Source organism: Arvicanthis niloticus, chromosome 2, assembly GCF_011762505.2.
Source record: "Arvicanthis niloticus isolate mArvNil1 chromosome 2, mArvNil1.pat.X, whole genome shotgun sequence".
NCBI classification, from domain to species: Eukaryota; Metazoa; Chordata; class Mammalia; order Rodentia; family Muridae; genus Arvicanthis; species Arvicanthis niloticus.
This window is the reverse complement of record NC_047659.1, coordinates 9267830-9287154: the sequence shown is the minus strand read 5'-3', so window position 1 is coordinate 9287154 and position 19325 is coordinate 9267830. Positions and strand designations below refer to the sequence as shown.

The 19325-nt window shown below is 51.2% G+C and overlaps 1 protein-coding gene across 1 annotated transcript; it reads right to left on the bottom strand.

The window, feature by feature from the left end:
* Positions 1-1288: 1288 nt before the first annotated feature.
* Positions 1289-16249, bottom strand: Plpp7 (phospholipid phosphatase 7 (inactive)). The gene is made up of 2 exons (XM_034496923.2): positions 15545-16249; positions 1289-2557 (listed from the first exon to the last, which is right to left on the bottom strand). Exons 1-2 carry the CDS (start codon positions 15993-15995, stop codon positions 2193-2195), a joined length of 816 nt encoding a protein of 271 aa, XP_034352814.1. The 5' UTR covers positions 15996-16249; the 3' UTR covers positions 1289-2192.
* Between the last annotated feature and the right edge of the window lie 3076 nt (positions 16250-19325).

Here is a 19325-nt window from a genome sequence, read left to right as displayed (position 1 = left end):
TGAGCCACCATGTGGGGTATCAAACTCAGGTCCTCTGGCAGAATAGCCCATCCTCTTAACTACTAAGCCATCTCTTTAGTTTCCAGAATCTTTATGTTTAGAGACCTGGGGTGTAGCCCAGTTAGCAGAGGCATGCATGAAGCCCTGGTTCCATCCCTTGCACTGAATAAGTCGGGTGTGGTGGTTCATGCCTTTAATGCAAGAGCTTGGGAGGCAGAGGAAAGACAGACGAAGTTCTAGGTCATTCCCTGCTACAGGCTGAGTTCCGGGTCCACCTAGGCTACCCGGTCTCAAAAAAAGAAAAAAAAAAAAAAAGATTTCAGGCTGGTGGAAGCTCATACCTTTGAACCTAGCACACAGGAGGTAGGACAGGAAGGACTGTACAGTGAGACCCTGTCTCAAAAAAGTATTTACATGAGGTCACACTGGAGGAGGGGCTGAGACAACATGACTTCTTCTAAGATGAGAGACAGAAACATACATGGGACTGAGAAGAGGATCATGGGATGACGGCAGCATAGAAAGCTGGAGCTGATTCCTCAGAACATGAAGGATGCCCAGCCACCTCCACAAGTTAAGAGGCTGCTGCCTCCAACTATGTACTCACTAGTCTTCTTGGGCAAGCTGTTACCCACTTGGGACTTTGGTGGTATCCTCTGCTAAGCGGGTATGTTACTCATCCCACTTTAGAGGCTTGTGGGGACACTGAGTGCTGGCTCCAGGAATGTAGGGCCTCTGAATCACCCCAATACCTGAGCTCCTCCAGGCCTGTGAGAGACCAGACTCTGTCTCCATTGTGTCCCCTGCCTGACATCGTCCCCTCCATCCACGCTTTCCACTGTGTATCAATTTCTACTTCAGGCATGTTCACCCCAGCACCCTACTCTGATGGACACCCCACCGTCCCTCATAGTACATTCCCAGGGGACAGGACTTCGGGAGAAGCCCTGGGAGAGCTTGAGGCTGGAGGGAGGGGGCCTCAGACTTCTCTACCACTGAAGAAATTCCCCAACCCAGCACTGAACAAAAGGGCAGTGCCTGGTGGACCAAGTTCCAGTTGCTGGCCTCCAAGAGACACCAAGCAAGAGAAGAGTCCAGGAACGGGTCAGGGTTCCTTTTTTGGGGATCTTTGCCCTCTTTTCCCTTTGATCAATGGCACTTAGCACTGTCTTCCTGCCAGGGACTGTCCCCTTGTCCCACACATTAAAACACACACACACACACACACACACACACACACACACACACACACACACACACACATGCTAAGAACCACACAGGACGATCCTCCATTTTCATATCACTGTATTGTCACATGAAATGCATATCCCTAAGTGTCTGACTTGGAAACGACCTATTAGGTCACACAGAGTCCGGCCCCTGGGGGCCAAAGCAGCAGCAATGACCAGAGACCATGGCAGGAACCTTCTGCAGGTCTTTCTGTGGAGCACCTGCCTTCCCCAGGCCTCAGGGCTGGGTGTTGGGAGAGGCTAGCTCACATCCCAGGCCCTCCTGCTCCTGGGCGGCAGCTTCGCAGATTCAATAGGTTCCTGGTGGGTTAATAGCTATTTCTGAAGAAAAGGCTCCTATGGTCAAGTAAATTTCGGAAATGCTGAGCTAAACAAGACTTCAATGGCTGGGTTTTCTATAGGCCACGTCAGTGTCTTTCCAATCTACGTTCTTGTGAACATCCACTGTGGGGCCAAGTTTGCAGGACTTCCCAAAATGCACTGGGACACAAAAGCCTTTCCCTCCGAAGTATCTTGCAAGCTGGGGCCCCAAAGTACCCTTTGGAACCTGCTACCCTAAGCTGTCAGTGACCACTGATAGACCAGCTCCTGTGTTGGATGAGTGGTGGGCGTACTTCCCCAAACTTTGTGCCATGGTGTGGTAGCACAGTACAGCTGCTACTGTCATGGTGACGAGGGGACAAGACTCTGCCCCTCCCACGGCCATCTTGTTCTTGTCTGTTGCCTTCAGACAAGGAATGGAGGCTAAGCACGACTGCCGTGTGAGTCGTCCTGGCTGCCTCTAAGGATGCAGAGTCCAGTGAAATAGACAAAGCCCCCACAGTATTAACAAACCAGCTCCCCTGGATGGGGAAGTTGAGTCAGTCCGTCCCCACTGACCCACCTCTAGCCACCTCTCTGGGGCCAGTTCTGCCCAGAGCCCGGGTGGGGGTGGGTGGCAGCTCACCAGGCAGAGATAAGCATCTGGCAGGTGTTGGAGGACATCCATACGAGCTCCACCAGGCGGAACTGGAAGTAGCCGATGATGAAGCCTGAGATGACGTCTGTAATGTGGTGGCGTCCAATCATCACCCGAGACAAGCCCACGCAGAAGGCCCAGAGCACCAGCAGCACGCGCAACGGCACCGCCAGCACCAGGTGGCTCAGGAAGAACTTGGACACCATGGCGGCACGGCTGGCATGGCCGGCAGGGAAGGCATAGATGTCCATGGTGAGGTAGTCCAGGAGCCCTGGGCTGGTCTCATATGGGCCACGGCGCTTGATGAGTTTCTGTACCCCAGCCACTGTCATGATGTCCAAGAGCAGGGCTGTGGACAGAGCACAGAGGTCTGGGTGTCAGTGCCACGGGCTGACCAGGCCCTGGTCCCTAGCCTTCCTCCTCCCATTGGCTGACCAGGCGCTGCTCCCTAGCCCTCCTCCTCCCATTGGCTGACCAGGCGCTGCTCCCTAGCCCTCCTCCTCCCATTGGCTGACCAGGCGCTGGTCCCTAGCCCTCCTCCTCCCATTGGCTGACCAGGCGCTGCTCCCTAGCCCTCCTCCTCCCATTGGCTGACCAGGCGCTGGTCCCTAGCCCTCCTCTACCCATTGGCTGACCAGGCTCTGGTCCTAGCCCTCCTCCTCCCATTGGCTGACCAGGCTCTGGTCCCCTCCTCCTCCATTCGTTTCTCTTGGCTTCGGTGACCTCAGGGCACATTCTCACCCCAGGGCCTTTGCACTTGCTGTTCCTACTTCTAGAACTTTCTCTTCTCTGGAGTATCTGCTTCCTTCAACAGAAATGCTACCCCTCAAACCTGTTTGTAGAAGCCCCCGCCACCGCCATGGTGCCTTTGTCCTGATTCCATTTTCTTACCACCTAGCATATTAAAGATTTTTTTCTTCCTCCTCCCATACCTTTCACGTGCATGTGTGTGTGTGTGTGTGTGTGTGTGTGTGTGTGTGTGTGTGTATTTGCATGCAGAGGCCAGCAGTTAACAATGAATACTTTCTTTGGTTGTTCTCTGCCTTATTTTTTGAGGCAGGGTCTCTCGCTGAACCTGCAGTTAAGCTGACAGCTGGCAAGCCCTAACAATCTTCCTGTCTCTGCCCTATACAACGCGGGAACTATAGGCAGGTGTACATGGGCATGCCCATTTTCTTATGTGGGTACTGGGGATTTGAATTCAGGTCCTCATGCTTGTGTGACGAGTGTTCTTACCAACTGAGGTATCTCTGCAGATTATCCTTGATCTCTGACATTTGATTTCACTCTTATCAGTTCCCTAGTGACAGTGTCATGAGCAGCTACAGGTACCTGCAGGTTTCCAGGGCTGAGATATGGGAACCCAGGCTATAGAGTTCTTTTTAAAGTATGTCAGCGAAGGTTCCCCCATTCCCAGAGCACAGATTTTTATATTTTTATAATGTAGTTCATAAACACACACTCCGCAGTGTGTGAATACCGAAGCCAGTGGCATTTGTGAAGTCATAGTGCCATGCACCCGGTGGAGCAGGCTAACTCTGAACTCACAGAGATCTGCCTCTGCCCACCTAGTGCTGGCATCACAGGCATATGTCATACATCTGGCTCCTCCCTCGGTGTGCTACTAAACTGCCCTCCACAGCTGCCAGGCTCACATAGCATCCACCTCACAGAAGACAAGAAGGCCTTGGGGTATGGAGTATTCTCATTTGTTTCTCCTTCTTTCTGGAATGTTCTGCTCTTTCCCAACACACCACCTTTTCTCCACCGTCCTCTTCAGGCCTCTGGGAAGCTCACCTTGTCCTCACAGGCAGATTGGACCTGGGTTCTGTGTACTCTTGTGTAGTGGCTACTTCTCGTGAGGGTGAACCTGTCTTGCCCAGAGGCTTGTCACTTGGCCCTACACAGGGTGGCAGTCTCCAAATATTAGTTGAGTCACTGGAAACTTGGCTTGCAGGTTGGACTCTTTTCCCATTTTAGTAGTTTGGGGGACGCCTGAGGCTCCATCTCAGCCACCACCCCATTGTGTAGCCTCGGTGGGCTGCTCTGCCTGTTTGGGCCATCAGAGGGTGACACTATGCCAGGGCCCAGTTCCACTGGCTAGTCAGAGTGGCTTCCAGGCTGCCAGTGCGGGGAAAGGCAAACCCTCCCCAGCCACAAGGAAGTCTGGAGTTCATACCTTTCAGCCCTGCAGTCAGGGCTGGTGTTAGACAGATGCAGACAGTGAGGTATTGCCACTGTGATGGCATGACTCAGGATAAGTCACCTATCTTTTCCCACCTGGGAGGCATAGATCATAGATACTACCTTTCTGAGGAGGGACAGTGTGTGCCTGCAAAGGTGACTAGCAGGCAAAGGACTTAGGAAGTCCTCGGACCTATGGCACTCTGTGCAAAGCAGGGAAGTCCCTGCCTAAAAAACCTGGTCCATCAGTGGGTTGGGTACAGTAGTGAGCATTATTGGAGGATACCTTGCCAGGATCCTGACTCTGAAACCCCTTAGTGTATGCCAATGGCTGGGCTCTCAGCCATTACTTTCATGGCAATAGGAAAGGCCAGAGCTGGGGTGCACCTCAGTGGTAGAGAATGGGTTTGTCATATACACTATCCTGGGTTCCATCTCCAGCATATGAAAGGAGAGAGAGAGAGAGAGAGAGAGAGAGAGAGAGAGAGAGAGAGAGAGAGAGATTTGATGAAGGGCTAGATGTAGTACTGCATACCTGTTGTCTTAGCACTCTATAGGTTGAGGCAGGTGGATAATGAATTTGAGACCAGCCTGGGATACATTATGCATATACCTTGTCTCATACTGTTACAGCTATTGGCCCCCATACCCAAATTCTTGGGTATAGTTTGTTCTGGAGATGGACAGGGGTGTGCCAGACCTGGGGCCAAACAGGCTGGCCAAGCTCCTAATAGCCAAGGAGGAGACAGAGCCACCAAATGTTTGCACAGAGCCGTGTTATTACAGCCTGTGGGCAAGTGCCTCAGTAGGTAGCAGCTGGGGTAGGGCAGTGAGAGGGCTGTGGAGCTGCTGTCTCAATGCACAGGACAGGACAACTCTCCCCCCCTTCCTCCGGTTGGCCAGCCCTGGGTGTGGCTACCATTGTCCAGTAATCTGGAGCCAGAAATAAAAGCAAAGGCTGCCATCCCTTGAGACTCTGAGAACTCACTGGCCTCGGGTTTGCTAACCTACACCTCACTTAGATCAGACTGGAGTAAGGTGCCTCCCAGTTGGGAGGAGGCTCAGGAGGAGAGCTGGAGAAAGCTGTCTGTCTTTGATTTGTGTGAGGTTTGGAAAGGTCAGTTTACTCCTTGGGCCTCCATGTACTGGGATCCGGCAGGGCAGTGGCTGAGCACATAGGATAAGAGACCAGATGCAAAGTTGCGGCGTGCAGACGACATGAACTCTGCAGTCTCTTCCCGGCTCCCATCCCTTGTTCATACCACAGGGAGCAACATGGAGCCTGTTTTGACAGCTGGCCCCCTCAGGCAGTGAGAATCCCTGGGCCCAAAGCCAGAGACCAGAGAAGGGCTCTGCTGCCTCTCACATTCTCTGGGCCAGCAGTGTTCACCCACAGCATCTTTCCCAGAGGCAATCAGGAGCGGGTGCCCAAGCATTCTAGACAGGAGCACAGTTGTCCCTGAGGCCTCCCCACTGACTTTAGGGGTAATGAGGGCCTATCTTATCTCTCCAGCTCAGCAGTCTTCTGGGCCAGTGGTAGCCAGGAAACTAGAGGGCTGAAAAACCCTAGATCAAGGCAGAGCCAGGCCTACTGGTGGCTGTGTATGTGAATCAGGGAGGTAGTTAGGGGACCTCACATGGTCCCTTTGGGGCTTGGGCCATTATTGCTTTGAAGGTGGCTCCTGGGTGTGCCTCCGAGTTCTGGTCAAGGATGACCACTGCAATGTGACTCAGAACCCTGCAGCTCATCCCTCTGCAGGACTAGGGCAGTGACACAAGGGTGTGAGTGGGGTGGGGTGTTGGCGAGCAAGGAGCAGAGATAGGTCCTTAACTGACAGGAACAGGCTTGTGGGTTAAAGTCCCTTGCTGAGGGTGGCCTCTGCCTCTGATTCCCATTCTGGCTCTGGGAAGCTGAAGCCAGCACTCTATAGCTACTGCGAAGTGAATGTTAATAGGTCTGTGTTTCTGCAGGTATCTTGCTTACACCACCATACCCTCCTGGACCCCAAGCTTCTGATTTCTTAGAGCTGCCTGCTTGAGAAGAGATGGGGTGTGCACCTGACTCCTGCTTAAGGATGCCCACTGCAGTGTGACTCAGAACCCTGAGAACCGTACAGTGACCCAGTGCCCTTCAAGGCCAGACAGATACAACACACTGCACATGACTGAGTCTAGACAATGAGTGCCCAGCAGCCACCGCCGATGACAAGGCCACTGTGTATTTATAGCCACCAAGGGAGAGGTGCGGGGCGGGTACACTAAGGGAAAAGGCTAACTCCAGGACAGGATTTACTCCATAACATGAGTGATGGAAGTCTGTGTCTGCACAGGTCGGCCTTCGAGGTGCCAGCCTGCCTGGTGCCAGGGCTTCTCGATGAGTGTGGGCAGGTGGGGGCGATGGACGGTGGATTCTATATTGTCTCTCTGAACTCATCTCCCCTGCCCCGTGAGCATGTCATTTGAATATATGGTCTTAAGGTTATTTTTGGCTGGGGATGTAGATTAGTAGAATGCCCTGCCTGGCACACACGGAGCCCTGGGTTCAGTCCTCAGCACTGTATATATAACAGGCACAGTGCACTGCAGTAATCTTCCACTCAGGAAATGGAGGCGGGAGGATTAGAAGTTCAAGATCATGCCTGGCTACATAGTGAGTTTAAGGCCAGCCTGAGCTACACAAGGCCCTGCCCCATTCCCTAGTTATTTTTACAAGATAGGAAATATCATAGAATTCCTTGCATGAGGGACTTGGAGCAGTTGGGTTTGCAGACACAGAAGCAGGGCTGGGTGTGCAGGGTTGGGAGTGACTGCAATGGAGAGCTAGGGTTTCATGGGGCAGACTTGCAATTTTGTAAGAGGATGAACTTCTGGGGATGTATTATGGAGACATCTGTCACTGTACAGTAGTAGTAGTGTTTAATGCCAAAGAACAGTGTACTTTTAAAGGTTCAAATGACATTTTTATGAGATATATATATATATATATATATATATATATATATATTTGCAAAAAGTTATTTTTTAAAAGTCAAAGCAACATTCTAAAGGGACATGATCTCCCTGGGGAGCATTTATGAAGCAGACAGGTTGGGTGAGACCCAGTGGGAGGCTGGGATGGGCCTGGCCTTTGGCTTTGAGTGCCCTGCTCTGTTGTCTCAAGGAGCATGTGCGTGTGTGTCGGCGGCTGTGGGTGTGCACACGCACAGTTAGCAGCTCTCCTATCTCTTGTGAGTTCCCTTCACCCCCACACATTGCCAGCCTGCTGTTGGGTGGGGCCTAGTTTGTCCTCCAATCTCCTGACTCAAGTGGTTCTTCACAGTGAACATCCTAGAGTCTCTGCTTTCTCACCTGAGGAATTCACACACGAAGCTGGCTCCAGGGAGACCATTAGAACCTGAGTACAAAGCTCCAGGTACCAGCTCAGCTGAGTGGTTTGTGTTACTGGGAGCAGGTCCCAGAATGAACCTACTGGTTGTGTGAATGCCCTAGACAGACCCGCCTTGCCCTGTATGGTGATTCCTTTCTATCACATGTCAGAACGCTGACCCAGATTTGGTGTGGCCAAAGACCCCCCAGGAGTCTGGGTGCCACATAATACCCCTAAGATGATATAAACTGGGGGCCCACCTTTGGAGGCAGAAGTGTACCTGACTGAGGATTTGAGATTAGCCTAAATATCCTTTAGTCAGACAAGGAACATAGTCTCTTGAGAAGTTGTCCCTTAAGTTGTCCCCAAGAGCAAGAGCTGGTGGGCAGGAGGTAGGAGAGATGACAGACATATCTTCTGCAGAGTTGCCTGAGTGGGAAGCTCAAGGCTGAAGAGGCTTCTGCCTCTTTTCTCAGCATAAAAGGACATGGGGGTGGGGATGAGAATTGCACATAAGGACCATACAGCCAAGCAGACTCCTGAGAACAGAGGCCACAGGAACCAGACACAACAGGGACACATGCTGTATGTTGGTATTTGCAGGGAGATAGTCAGAGGCATGGTGCCTCTTGGGGAGGGACTAAAGGTCAGGCCCGCTTTCTTACTGACCTATCTTCTGTGGAACACAAGGTGACATCAAGACCACCATAACCTTTGACCCAAAGCACTTCTTACAGGACATGCGCCCAGCAAGTGTCTGCTCAATCAGCCTAAAGCTCCTGCAGGGGCTAATCTCTGTAGCTGAGGATCATTCTCTCAAACTTTTGCTTAATCCTATTTATTTTTGTCTTTTAAAAGTTCCCCCTGGAAGCTTCAGGGATGGCTCAAATGGTATAGCATCTGCCGTACATGATCTGAGTTCAGTCTCCAGCACACCCATAAAAACCAGGTGTGGCAGCAGCGTGCCTCTGTAACCTGGCAACAGGGGATGGAGATGGGTAGATCCTGGGAGTTCGATGGTCTTCCAGATTAACAAAATCAATGACTGATTTCAAAACAATGAGATGCAGAGCAGCTGAGAAAGATACCAGAGAGGTCTCTATAACACAGGCATGGACCCATGCACGCACGCCTGTGCACACCCATGCACACACCCATGCACACAACACAGGCGCACACACACAATCACGCGCACCTATGCACGCACACCTGCACACATGCACATTTGGGAAGGAAGGATGATTAGCTTGAGGCTAGCCTGGGCTATTGTGTGTGATCCTGTCTCAAACAAACAAGGGTGCGTCCTGGAGGCACATAACTGTAACCCAGCACTTGGGACCCAGCTACACACGGAGTGTGAGGCCACTCTGGGCGACATAAGATCTTGTTTCAAAAGTTCCAAACAAATAACATGAACAAAACCAGCCCAAGAAATAATAAGTGCTGGTCATGGTTAAACTCATTTGTATGCTAGCCTAAAACAAAACAAAATGATAACAACAACAATAATAAAGTGTTATGAGGGTGCAGAGAGACTGGAATGCTTGTATGTGGCCAGGGGAAGAAAGATGTTCAAGTTCAACACAGTGAAAAATACAGGAGGTTCTTCCCGCCCGTAAACACAATGACCCAACATCTCCTTCTGAGCAGCCAAATGAGCCAGGAGCGGGGCCTGAGATGCACATCCCGTCCACAGTACCCAGGAGTGGAGTATCACTCCGTTTGCATACAGTGTGATACTACCCAGCCGGGAAAAGGAAGAAAGTCAGGCTGTTGAGATTGCTTAGATGATAAAAGCTCCAAGCCTGAAGCCCTGAGTTTGATTCCCAGGACCCACGTTACCACAGGTTACACTCTGACCACCACACATGCACTGTGGCACATGCTGCAGCCCCTCAAATAAATGCTAATGAAAAAAAATTTTAAAGAAAGATGAGATTGACATGTCAGAACAAACCCTAAGGACCTTACACTACATGAAACGAGCTGGTCACAGAAAGACAAGCGCTGTGGAAATCCGTGCATAGGAAGCCACTCAGAGACAGGAAAGAGATGGCTGCTGCCAAGGGCTGGGGGTGGGGGATGGGTACGGAGTTGTGTGTAACAGAGACAGCTTCGGCTGGGGCAGGTGAAAAGGTCCCGCCAGTCAATGACACTGACAATTTCACAGAGATGAAGACGTGCTTCAGGCATTGAATTGTCCAACCACAACATACCAAAATGATGCCACGCACACACACACACACACACACACACACACAGACACAGATAACATAAATAAGTGTAAGTGTGTGTGGGGGTGTGTGGGTGTAAATACACACATATATACATTTTGGTTTGGTTTAGGTTTTTGAGACAGGGTTTCTCTGGGTAGCCCTGGTTGTCTTGGAATGCACTTTACAGACCAGGCTGGCCTCGAACTCATGAAGATCAGCCCCCCTCTGCCTCCTTAGTGCTGGGATTAAAGACGTGAGCCACCATAACATGGCAATACAAAAATGTTTAAATGTCATATTTGGGGCTGGGAAGAGGGGATGATGGGAAAAAGGAGGGCCTGAGTGCAGAGCTTCAGTAGCCATGTAAAAGCCAGGCACGATGGTGAGCACCGATACTCTCAGCACCGGCGTGGCAGAGACAGGTCTCCAGAGCACTGAGCTCACTAGCAGGAGTCTAGCCTAGCCTTGAGTTTTAGGTTAGGGAGACTGTTTCAAAGAACGAGAAAGGGACAGGCTATGGTGGCGCACACCTTTAATCCCAGCACTTGGGAGGCAGAGGCGGGCTGATCTCTGAGTTTGAGGCCAGCCTGGTCTACAGTACAGCCAGCCAGGGAGGCAGAGAGAAACCCTGCCTTGGGAATAAATACATAAATAAACAGAATGAGGAGGCAGAGGAGGAGAGGTGACCCCTGAGAAACAGCACTGGAGGTTGTCCTCTGACCTCTGCACGTGCAGGTGCACTTGAGTGGTGGCTTTCATAAGATGGCCCCATATGCTCATATACTTGAATGCTTAGGGAGTGGCACTATTTGGAAGGATTAGGAGGTGTGGCCTTGTAGGAGGAAGGGTGCCACTGGGGTGCGCTTTGAGGTTTAAAAAGCCCAAGCCAAGCCCAGAGTCTCTCTCTTCCTGCTGCCTGGGGATGCAAAACCCTCTTATTCCTGTCTGCCTCCTGCCATGAGGACAGTGGACTAAACCTCTGACACTGTAAGCCAGCCCCAGTGAAATGCTTTCCTTTATAAGAGCTGCTGTGGTCACGGTGTCTCTTCACAGCGACAAGACAGTGACTCAGACACCTGCACACACAATGTTATGTTCATAGTCAGGAAAGCCTCATTAAAGGACTCAGATCGGGGCTGGAGAGATGGCTCAGCAGTTAAAAGCACTAGCTGCTTTCCCAGAGGACCTGGATTCAATTCCCAGCACCCATATGGTGGCCCACAATTGTCTGTAACTCTAGTTCCAGGGGATCTGATGCTGTCACACAGAAAATCAAGCAAGCAAAACACCAATGTGCATAAAATAAAAATAAATTTAAAAAATAAGGATTTGGATCATGGTAACGGGCATGAGCCACTTTCCACCTGGACAGGCTCTCAAGGAAAGGACACACAGTGGGCAGGGATGGGCCCGGGCACCCATCACCTGGCTCCTTGTAGAGTCATCCATCCTGGTCAGGTGCTTAGCAAAGGTGTTGGTGTCACTACCCTGGCATCTAGGACACAGATGGGACCTGGTGGGAGGTGGGCCTAGTGATGGTGGCAAAGCTACCATTGGATAGCCATGACCACCTAAGTGCTCCCAGACTTAGCACATGCCAAACCCTCCGTGGTAAGATGCTTTCTTCAAGTGTCCTAACAACCCATTTGACAGATGAGGAAACTGAGGCTCCAAGAAGTGAAGGCACTTGCCTGTGGCCATAGTAGGCCCTAAGGTATGTGCCCAGGTCTAATTGATTCTAAGCTTTCCTCAGCTGCTAAGTTGCTCTGACTAAGTTCTCTGGAGTCTAGGGCAGAAGGCAGGGAAGGTATAGTTCTGGGGATTGTTTTGCCCTTCTGAGACCCAGCTCTCATTTTCTTTCTCTTCCATTCCGCTCCTTCAGGTCCTGGTTGTAGGCATGAGACCTCATCTCTCAGCCTAGAGTGTTCCCTGGGCATTGGTCGGGTGCCCTATGCTCTAAGCTGGGGCTGAGCTGGACAGACGCCTCCAGGCGCTGCAGTTCTTGCCATAGTGACATCAGTCATTGGGCTTCACCAGGTCCCTTCAAATCTCTACCACAGACCTGTAGCTCCAGAGGTGGGAACTGACTAAATCAAGTCTTCACAGTAAGGGCCAGAGTTGGCAAATAGAGTCCAGGGCTGACAGTACCCCAGGGCATCAGAAGGCTATTTAAGGGACAGGTTTGCTGTTTGGTGAATGATGGCTGTCCCCGAATAGAGGAGGTGACTGGGGTCCCTTCTAGCAGGTGAGGCTTGGATGGTGAGGCCAAGATTTACCTTACTATTTTGTTGGTTTTGGTTTCTTTGAGACAGGCTCTCACCTTGTCTTTGAGACCAGGCTGGCCTCGAACTCAGAAATCCGCCTGCCTCTGCCTCCCAAGTGCTGGGATTAAAGGCGTGAGCACCACCAAACCTGGCTGTGTCACAAGCTTTTCACCACAGCACTCAAAAGGCAGAGGCAGGCAGATCTCTGTGAGCCTGGGGCCTGTCTGATCTATAGAGTGAATTCCAGGACAGCAAAAGCTACACAGAGAGACTTAGTCTCCAACAAAACAAAACAAAAAACAACCAACCAACCAACAACAACAACAACAAAAGCCCAGCCTATCGCTGTTTTGAGAAGTCTCTAATGTAGCTCAGGTTAGCCTCAAACTATGTAGCCAACTGTAATGGTTTGCTTAACCCAGGGAGTGGCACTAATAGAAGGTGTGGCCTTGCTGAAATGGGTGTGTCACTGTGGGTGTGGGCTTTAAGACCCTCATTCTAGCTGCCTGGAAGTCAGTATTCTGCTAGCCACCTTCAGATGAAGATGTAGAACTCTCAGCTCCTCCAGCCCCATGCCTGCCTGGATGCTGCCATGTCCCTGCCTTCATGATAATTGACTGAACCTCTGAACCTGAAAGTCAGCCCCAATGTTGCCTTGGTCATGGTGTCTCTTTGCAGCAGTAAAACCCTAACTAAGACACCAACAGTGGCTTTGAATGTCTGATCTTCCTGCCTCTATCTCCTGAGTGCTAGGATTTGGGGACAAGCCACCACGGCAGGTTGATGAGCGGAGCATGGGACCCATGGCTTTGTGCATGCTACATAAAAAGCTGAGTCCCAGCCCCACGCCGAGTTCTCTGTCACATTCTTCTCCCACTAAGCTAAGGTGCTAGACACCACACTCCATGGAGGCACCGTGGCCCCAGAGCTACCCTGTCTGCTCCACACAGCTTGTTCAAGGGGCCACTCCTGTGATAGTGATGTGTAGACCCACGGTGACGGAGAGGGCTTGGCTCCTGGACCAACCATGGTGGGCAAGTCACCGATCCTCCTAAGCATCAGCATTCCCTTCTGTACAATGGGCACAGTGACATTGCCTTTCCACAATCACAAGAAAAGCATACCATGTCATAAAACAGGCACGTGTACGGCATAGCATTTGATCTATGACAAAGTTCAGTGAGGGATGTTCTTAAACAGTCAAACGCCACTGCTGCTCTTATTCAAGAGGGGGGCACCTTGAATCACCCTTTCAAATGTGGTTGTGCCCACAGCAGCTGGTTGCTGGAAGGGCTTAGAAACACAGTTCTAATAAGAGACTCACAAAGCTTCCACATCTGGGACAGAGAAGTGTTTGTATTAGCAGTGTCCCTCGTGAGACGTGGATTAAGGTGTGGATTAAGGTGTGGCTATTTTACTTGGTCGGCAATTGCATGCATTCACTTTCACCACAGGGAGCTCACCCCCTTTGGGAGTAGTGGCTGTTCACTGGAGGACTGAGACCCGGCTGCCCTCCTCTCTGAGTCTTACTTTGTGGGGATCACTGAACAGCCAGAGGTGAGACCTCCCTCCCCCTCCTCAGGGTACTGCGGAGCAAGACTGGTGTACTCAGTGCTAGCCCAGTCTCCATCACTGCATACCCTGGGGCAATTCCTTGCCCCGCCCTCTGGGGAGTCGTGGGGGGGGGGTGTTATGGTGCTGGTTAGACAGGACAGCATGGCCTCTAGTAAATGCTCAGTGCACAGTTGCCACCATTAGCACAGGGAGAAGGCAGGAAGGGACAGATAGGGTTGGGGGCAACACTTTCCTACCCCATCCACCCACATGAGGGAACCTGACTCTTCACGCAGGCTTCCTGAGTCTCAGTCCTCAGTGAATCTATCCTGGACATAGGGGAAACCAGAACAGGCTCTGTTCTAGACACTTCTACTCCAGCACCTCGGCCACCTGTTCTCCCAGGGACTCTCTCTCCCCCTACAGCCCTGAATTGGGCCCTACAAGGCAGTGGTTTGTATGACAGTTGGGACTGTTAGAAACTCCAGGCCTGCCGGGCAGTGGTGGCACACACCTTTAATCCCAGCACTTGGGAGGCAGAAGCAGGCAGATTTCTGAGTTTGAGGCCAGCCTGGTCTACAAAGTGAGTTCCAGGACAGCCAGGACTACACAGAGAAACCCTGTCTCGAAAAACAAAAAACAAAAAAAAAAAAAAAAAAGAAAGAAAGAAAGAAAGAAAGAAAAAAGAAGAAACTCCAGGCCCTGAGGTTGTCCAGGCTGTTTGATTTACTGGGACCTCAGTTTTCTAATCTGTCAGATGGGAGTGTCAGGGAAGGCAGCCTCATGGGACGAGCTGGGAGAAAACAGTAAGATAAAGTTGATGGTTCAAGCCTGAGAGTAAGGACCCTGGATGGGCAGACCCAGCCACCTGCTCATCAAGACTGTGATAACTTCTCCCTCCATGTTGTACCTACCTAGCTTGGGCTCCAGATGCTTTGAGAGTGGATGTAGAGGCACCCAGGTTTTCACTGAAACTCTCTCTAGAACTGGATAAGCTGGCTTTGTCTGTGTTTCCCAGGGATGAGCAAATGCTCTCCCAGGACCCTAAGGACCAGGATGTGTCAGGAGGATGAGTGGGGTGGGGGCTGGGTACCATTTCCAGGTAGAAGGGATGGCTTGCCTTTCACATGGGTACCACATGGCAACTGGCATCTGGCAGTGCTAGTCTGGAGGGCTAGTGGCAATGACTTTGGCAAAGGAAACTGACAAGCAGGCTCCTTTCTCCAGAGACATCCTGGGGGAGGAGCAGGTTAGTGCTCCAAGTGGCTCAGAGTGGGTAATAGGAAACCTTAGGTGGGTCCCTTGAACCTTTAGACTCTAGAAGAATCCTGGGCACTTTGTAGGGTCTCTAACTGAGCATGAAAGAGGGGACAATTTGGGGTCAGCTCAGTATTGTCTGTAACTGGTTAGGAATGATGACCTGACGAGGACATCGCACTAGGTCACTCAGCAGAGCCCCCAAGTTCATTCCTCTGCCTCTTTGTACTCTGGACGCAGCCCTGGACAGAGAATTGGTCCCCAGAGGTGCCTGTTGGCTTCTGTATGCTCCAGCTTCCTACCCCCAATTTGCAGGGGGCCCTTGTCTCCCCACGCCAGAGGCTTGTCCGTTTCTGGGGCACCCTTTCTTCCTAGCCTCATTACATGAGTTCCTTGGTTTCTCACAGAGCCTGCTGATCCTGCAAGGGGTTGGGCCAGTTCCCAAAAGGCCTGGTGGGCCGGGTGACAGACAGGTGGCCAGCAGGTACACTCACCTAGCAGCAGGTTCATGAGCACCTCTTGGCCAGCCAGGGTGCTGCTTCTCACCAGGCAGAGGATGGTGCCACCGATCCAAGGAATGCCGTGGCCTGTGATGCCAATGAGCTTGACCATGGAGCGGGCACTGGCCCAGGATGCAGCTCGGCCAGCACACACCCCCAGTCGCTTGGACATGCAGATGTCAATAGCCAGCAGCGAGTTGAAGGCGATGCCCTTGAATGAGGGGTTCAGCTGCATGCAGTCCTCCTCGGGCAGCTGCTGTGACTGGCGACGCTCCCGGGCCCCGTCGCTGGAGGGTGGGGGCTGTGTTGAGGGCCCTGAGGCCTTCCTACCTGAGCTTCTGGGCTCCTGGGTCCCCTTGGGGGGCTGGTTCAGGGACAGGAACTCAGCCCGGTTGAGGACATTGTTGCGATCCCTGGCACGGGCTCGGCTCTGGGAAGCTGGCATGGTGACCTCACTTACTATGAGAAGGCCAGTCCCAGCCCAGTTCCAAGGGCCTTCTCCCAGAAGACAGGAGCCGCCACCTTCTCTGTAGCAGCTGTTAAATATAGAGAGGAGAATTGCACATGGCTATTTACCTCCAGCTGCCACCCGGCTCCTAGGAGGACGTCAATGACAGCTGGGCAGCCAATAGAGCCCACCCTTAAGGGGCCAGCGCCAATAGAGCCACGGAGAGGCGGATGAGTCCACAGCAGAGGCCTGGCTGCCTCGGGCTTGGGCTATTTAAATCTGCCAATGGCTGGTCCTTGAGCTCTGAAGAACTGTGGGAAATGTAGTCCATTGTTCTTGAGTCAGCCTTTGCGTCCCTCTCTGGTCTCTGGCCCTGGCAGAAATGGACCCTAAATTAACACCAGCCTTTTCCAGCTGCACTTTGTCCAGGGCAGATCCTTCGTAGCCAGGCCCTCCTGTTCCCCTGGCTGAGCAGTGAGTACCTTAGTCCCAGGGGCTGTAGGGAGTTTTTGATGTCACTGAGAGCACCCTATGTTAGGACTCTAGGGCCAGGTCAACTAGCCCCTTAGAGAGACCACTAAGTTTTCAGGACTGATTCTCTTCCTCCTCCTCCTCCTCCTCCTCTTCCTCCTCTTCCTCCTCTTCTTCCTCTTTCTCCTCCTCCTTCTTTCTTCCTTCTTCCTCTTCTTCTCTTCTTCCTCCTCCTTCTCCTCTTCCTCCTCTTCTTCCTCTTCCTCCTCTTCCTCCTCTTCTTCCTCTTCCTCCTCCTCCTCCTCTTCCTCCTCTTCCTCCTCTTCTTCCTCTTCCTCCTCTTCTTCCTCCTCCTCCTCCTCCTCTTCCTCCTCTTCCTCCTCTTCCTCCTCTTCCTCCTCTTCTTCCTCTTTCTCCTCCTCCTTCTTTCTTCCTTCTTCCTCTTCTTCTCTTCCTCCTCCTCCTTCTCTTCCTCTTCTCCCTCTTTTAAACTACAGTGTTGAGTTTGCTGTTGTGAACTGCGGTGCATTCAAATGGCTGATTGTGAAACTAGCCTTCCGTTAGAGAGATGGGTAATTAATTGAGAAAAGATTTGCCTCTTGGAGGTTGTCCCTGGTACTTGAGCTGAGCGAAGGACATAAGTACCCATATGTAGCCACTGAGCCCTGGGCTCTGTAGTAGGAGTGGGCCATACTACAGAATGAGGTTGTCCTGTCCACAGCCATCAGGAAGACCAAAGTTCCCTACATATTAAGCAAATGACGTATACATGACCCCAACTGTGTAGAGGCCCTGCAGGACCCAAGCCTGGATGGCTTAGCTCATGAAGGAAACATACACATGAGAAGCTGTGGAGAACCTTCCTGTAGAAAGTATGAAGCATCAGTTGCTGGTACATGGAAAAGGAGAGAAGACAGGTTATCCCAGAGGGTCACAGAGGGCAGCCAGAGAGGCCCTGCTGAGCATGTGAGGGTTGAGGAAGGCCTCCCACAGCTCCCTGGGTGGCATCTGGAACTTTAGTGCCCATAGCCCATTTTAAGCTACCTGGCCCTAGGCTGTTGATGGTAAGATGCTCAGGGGGTTGGGTTGGCTGGAGTGTAAGAAGTGACTGCCTTGGACTCATTACATTGGGGTTATGATTTGTCTGTCTGTCTGGCTCAGCCCAAGACCCAGAGCCTATGCAGGAAGACCCAGGACCACCCAGAGCACCCTAGGGACAAGAAGCCAACTCAGGTTCTGCTGTCTTTGGCCACAACAGACCAGCCTACAGGCTCCAGAGTCAGGGACTCTCACATCAGCTCGTATCAGCTAGAAGGTCTCACTTAGCCTGTCTCTTTCCTAAACCTTAGTGTTTCTACCTGTAACACAGACATCGTAGTGCCCACTTCTTATGCTTGGGGAAGGTGCTCAAATAGAAGTTTATAAAATGCTGAGTAATTGTTCTGCTCACAATGCACTGTGGGACTCCATGTGACATGGAACAAAGTCCTCTTTCCTTCAGAAGGACACAGCCCATGGCCTGACTGTTCCATTCTTAGCTGAGGAGAGGCCAGTATCCAAGAGCCCTTGATGTGGGGTCCTTGCAAATCCCAGTTGCATGCAGCTGAGATAGACTAGACAGGGACCACCCTATGCCTCCTCTTCTAGTGTTCAATTCAGACCAAGCATGGGGTGGGAGAGCCAGATCACATCATATCTTCCCTCTTGGGTGTGGCAACAAGGTATGAGCTCCCTCATTCTGCACTTTAGACAATTTCTTCTGACTGGTCTGGAGAATGAACAATCATAGACATACTTTTGGTTTTGAATAAATGAGTTTATTAAGTAATAAAACAAGTCAAAGAAAATGAATAAATAGTAAATTGCAGAGAAAGACAAAGAGAGGTTTGAATGAGGTGTCCCTCAAGGTCTCAGACATCTGAATACTTGGTGCCCAGTTGGTGGCACTGTTAAGGATGCTTAGGTGGCCTTATTGGAGGTAGGCCACCTGGCTTTGAGAAGTTAAAGACTCATACCATCTTGAGTCCACTCTCTTTGTGCTTCAAGATGTGAACCTGCATCTTCCTGCTGCTGCCACCAGGTCTTTGCTCTGCCATCATAGACTCTGACCCTGGGAACTGTAAACCCAAGTAAACACTTCTATAAGTTGCCTTGGCCATGGCATTTTATCACAGTGCTAGAATAACTAAGATAGGAAGATAGACAGACAGACAGATAGATAGATAGATAGTTAGATAGATAGATAGATAGATAGATAGATAGATAGATGATGTGGGGAGCCGACAGAAGGCGGCTATCATCCTTGCAGCCATCTTGAGCCATATACCTTGACAAGAGACTTGTTTTCAACAGCTTACAACAGCTGAGCACACTCTGATAACATCTTGTTTTATATACCCAGGTTTTCCTTGGGTGTGTGTGACTTAAAAGTGTGACGTAGAGACGAGACTTAAAAGCATGACTTGAGAAGTCAGACTTATAAAAGGCGAGAGGCAGGCAGAAGAAACAGACTTAGTACTTGGAACTAGGAATTAGCAACTAGGGCTAGTGACTTGGGATTTGAAAAGAGAGAAGAAGAGAGACTGGAAGAGAGAGAAGCTTGAGAATAAACGGGACTGAATCACACTCTGTCTGGTCTCTATTCTTCCCGTCCGTCCTCACTCTCTCTCTCTTGCTGAACCCTGACCCATGGACCGGAGCAGCAGTACGAGCCCAGACAATTTAGCCACCAAAGCTTGGGGCAGTGCGGGCTCTAACAATTTTGGCCCCCAAGCTTTTGGCAGTGTGGGTTCCAACATTTGGCAGAACGGTCCCCGACAGATAGATAGATAGATAGATAGATAGATAGATAGATAT

Coding starts and splice junctions, on each gene's coding strand:
- Plpp7 (XM_034496923.2), bottom strand. CDS start 15,995: ATGCCAGCTTCCCAGAGCCGAGCCCGTGCCAGGGATCGCAACAATGTC. Junction 2,558..15,544: donor GCTCATGAACCTGCTGCTAG/GTGAGTGTACCT, acceptor CTCTGTCCACAG/CCCTGCTCTTGGACATCATG.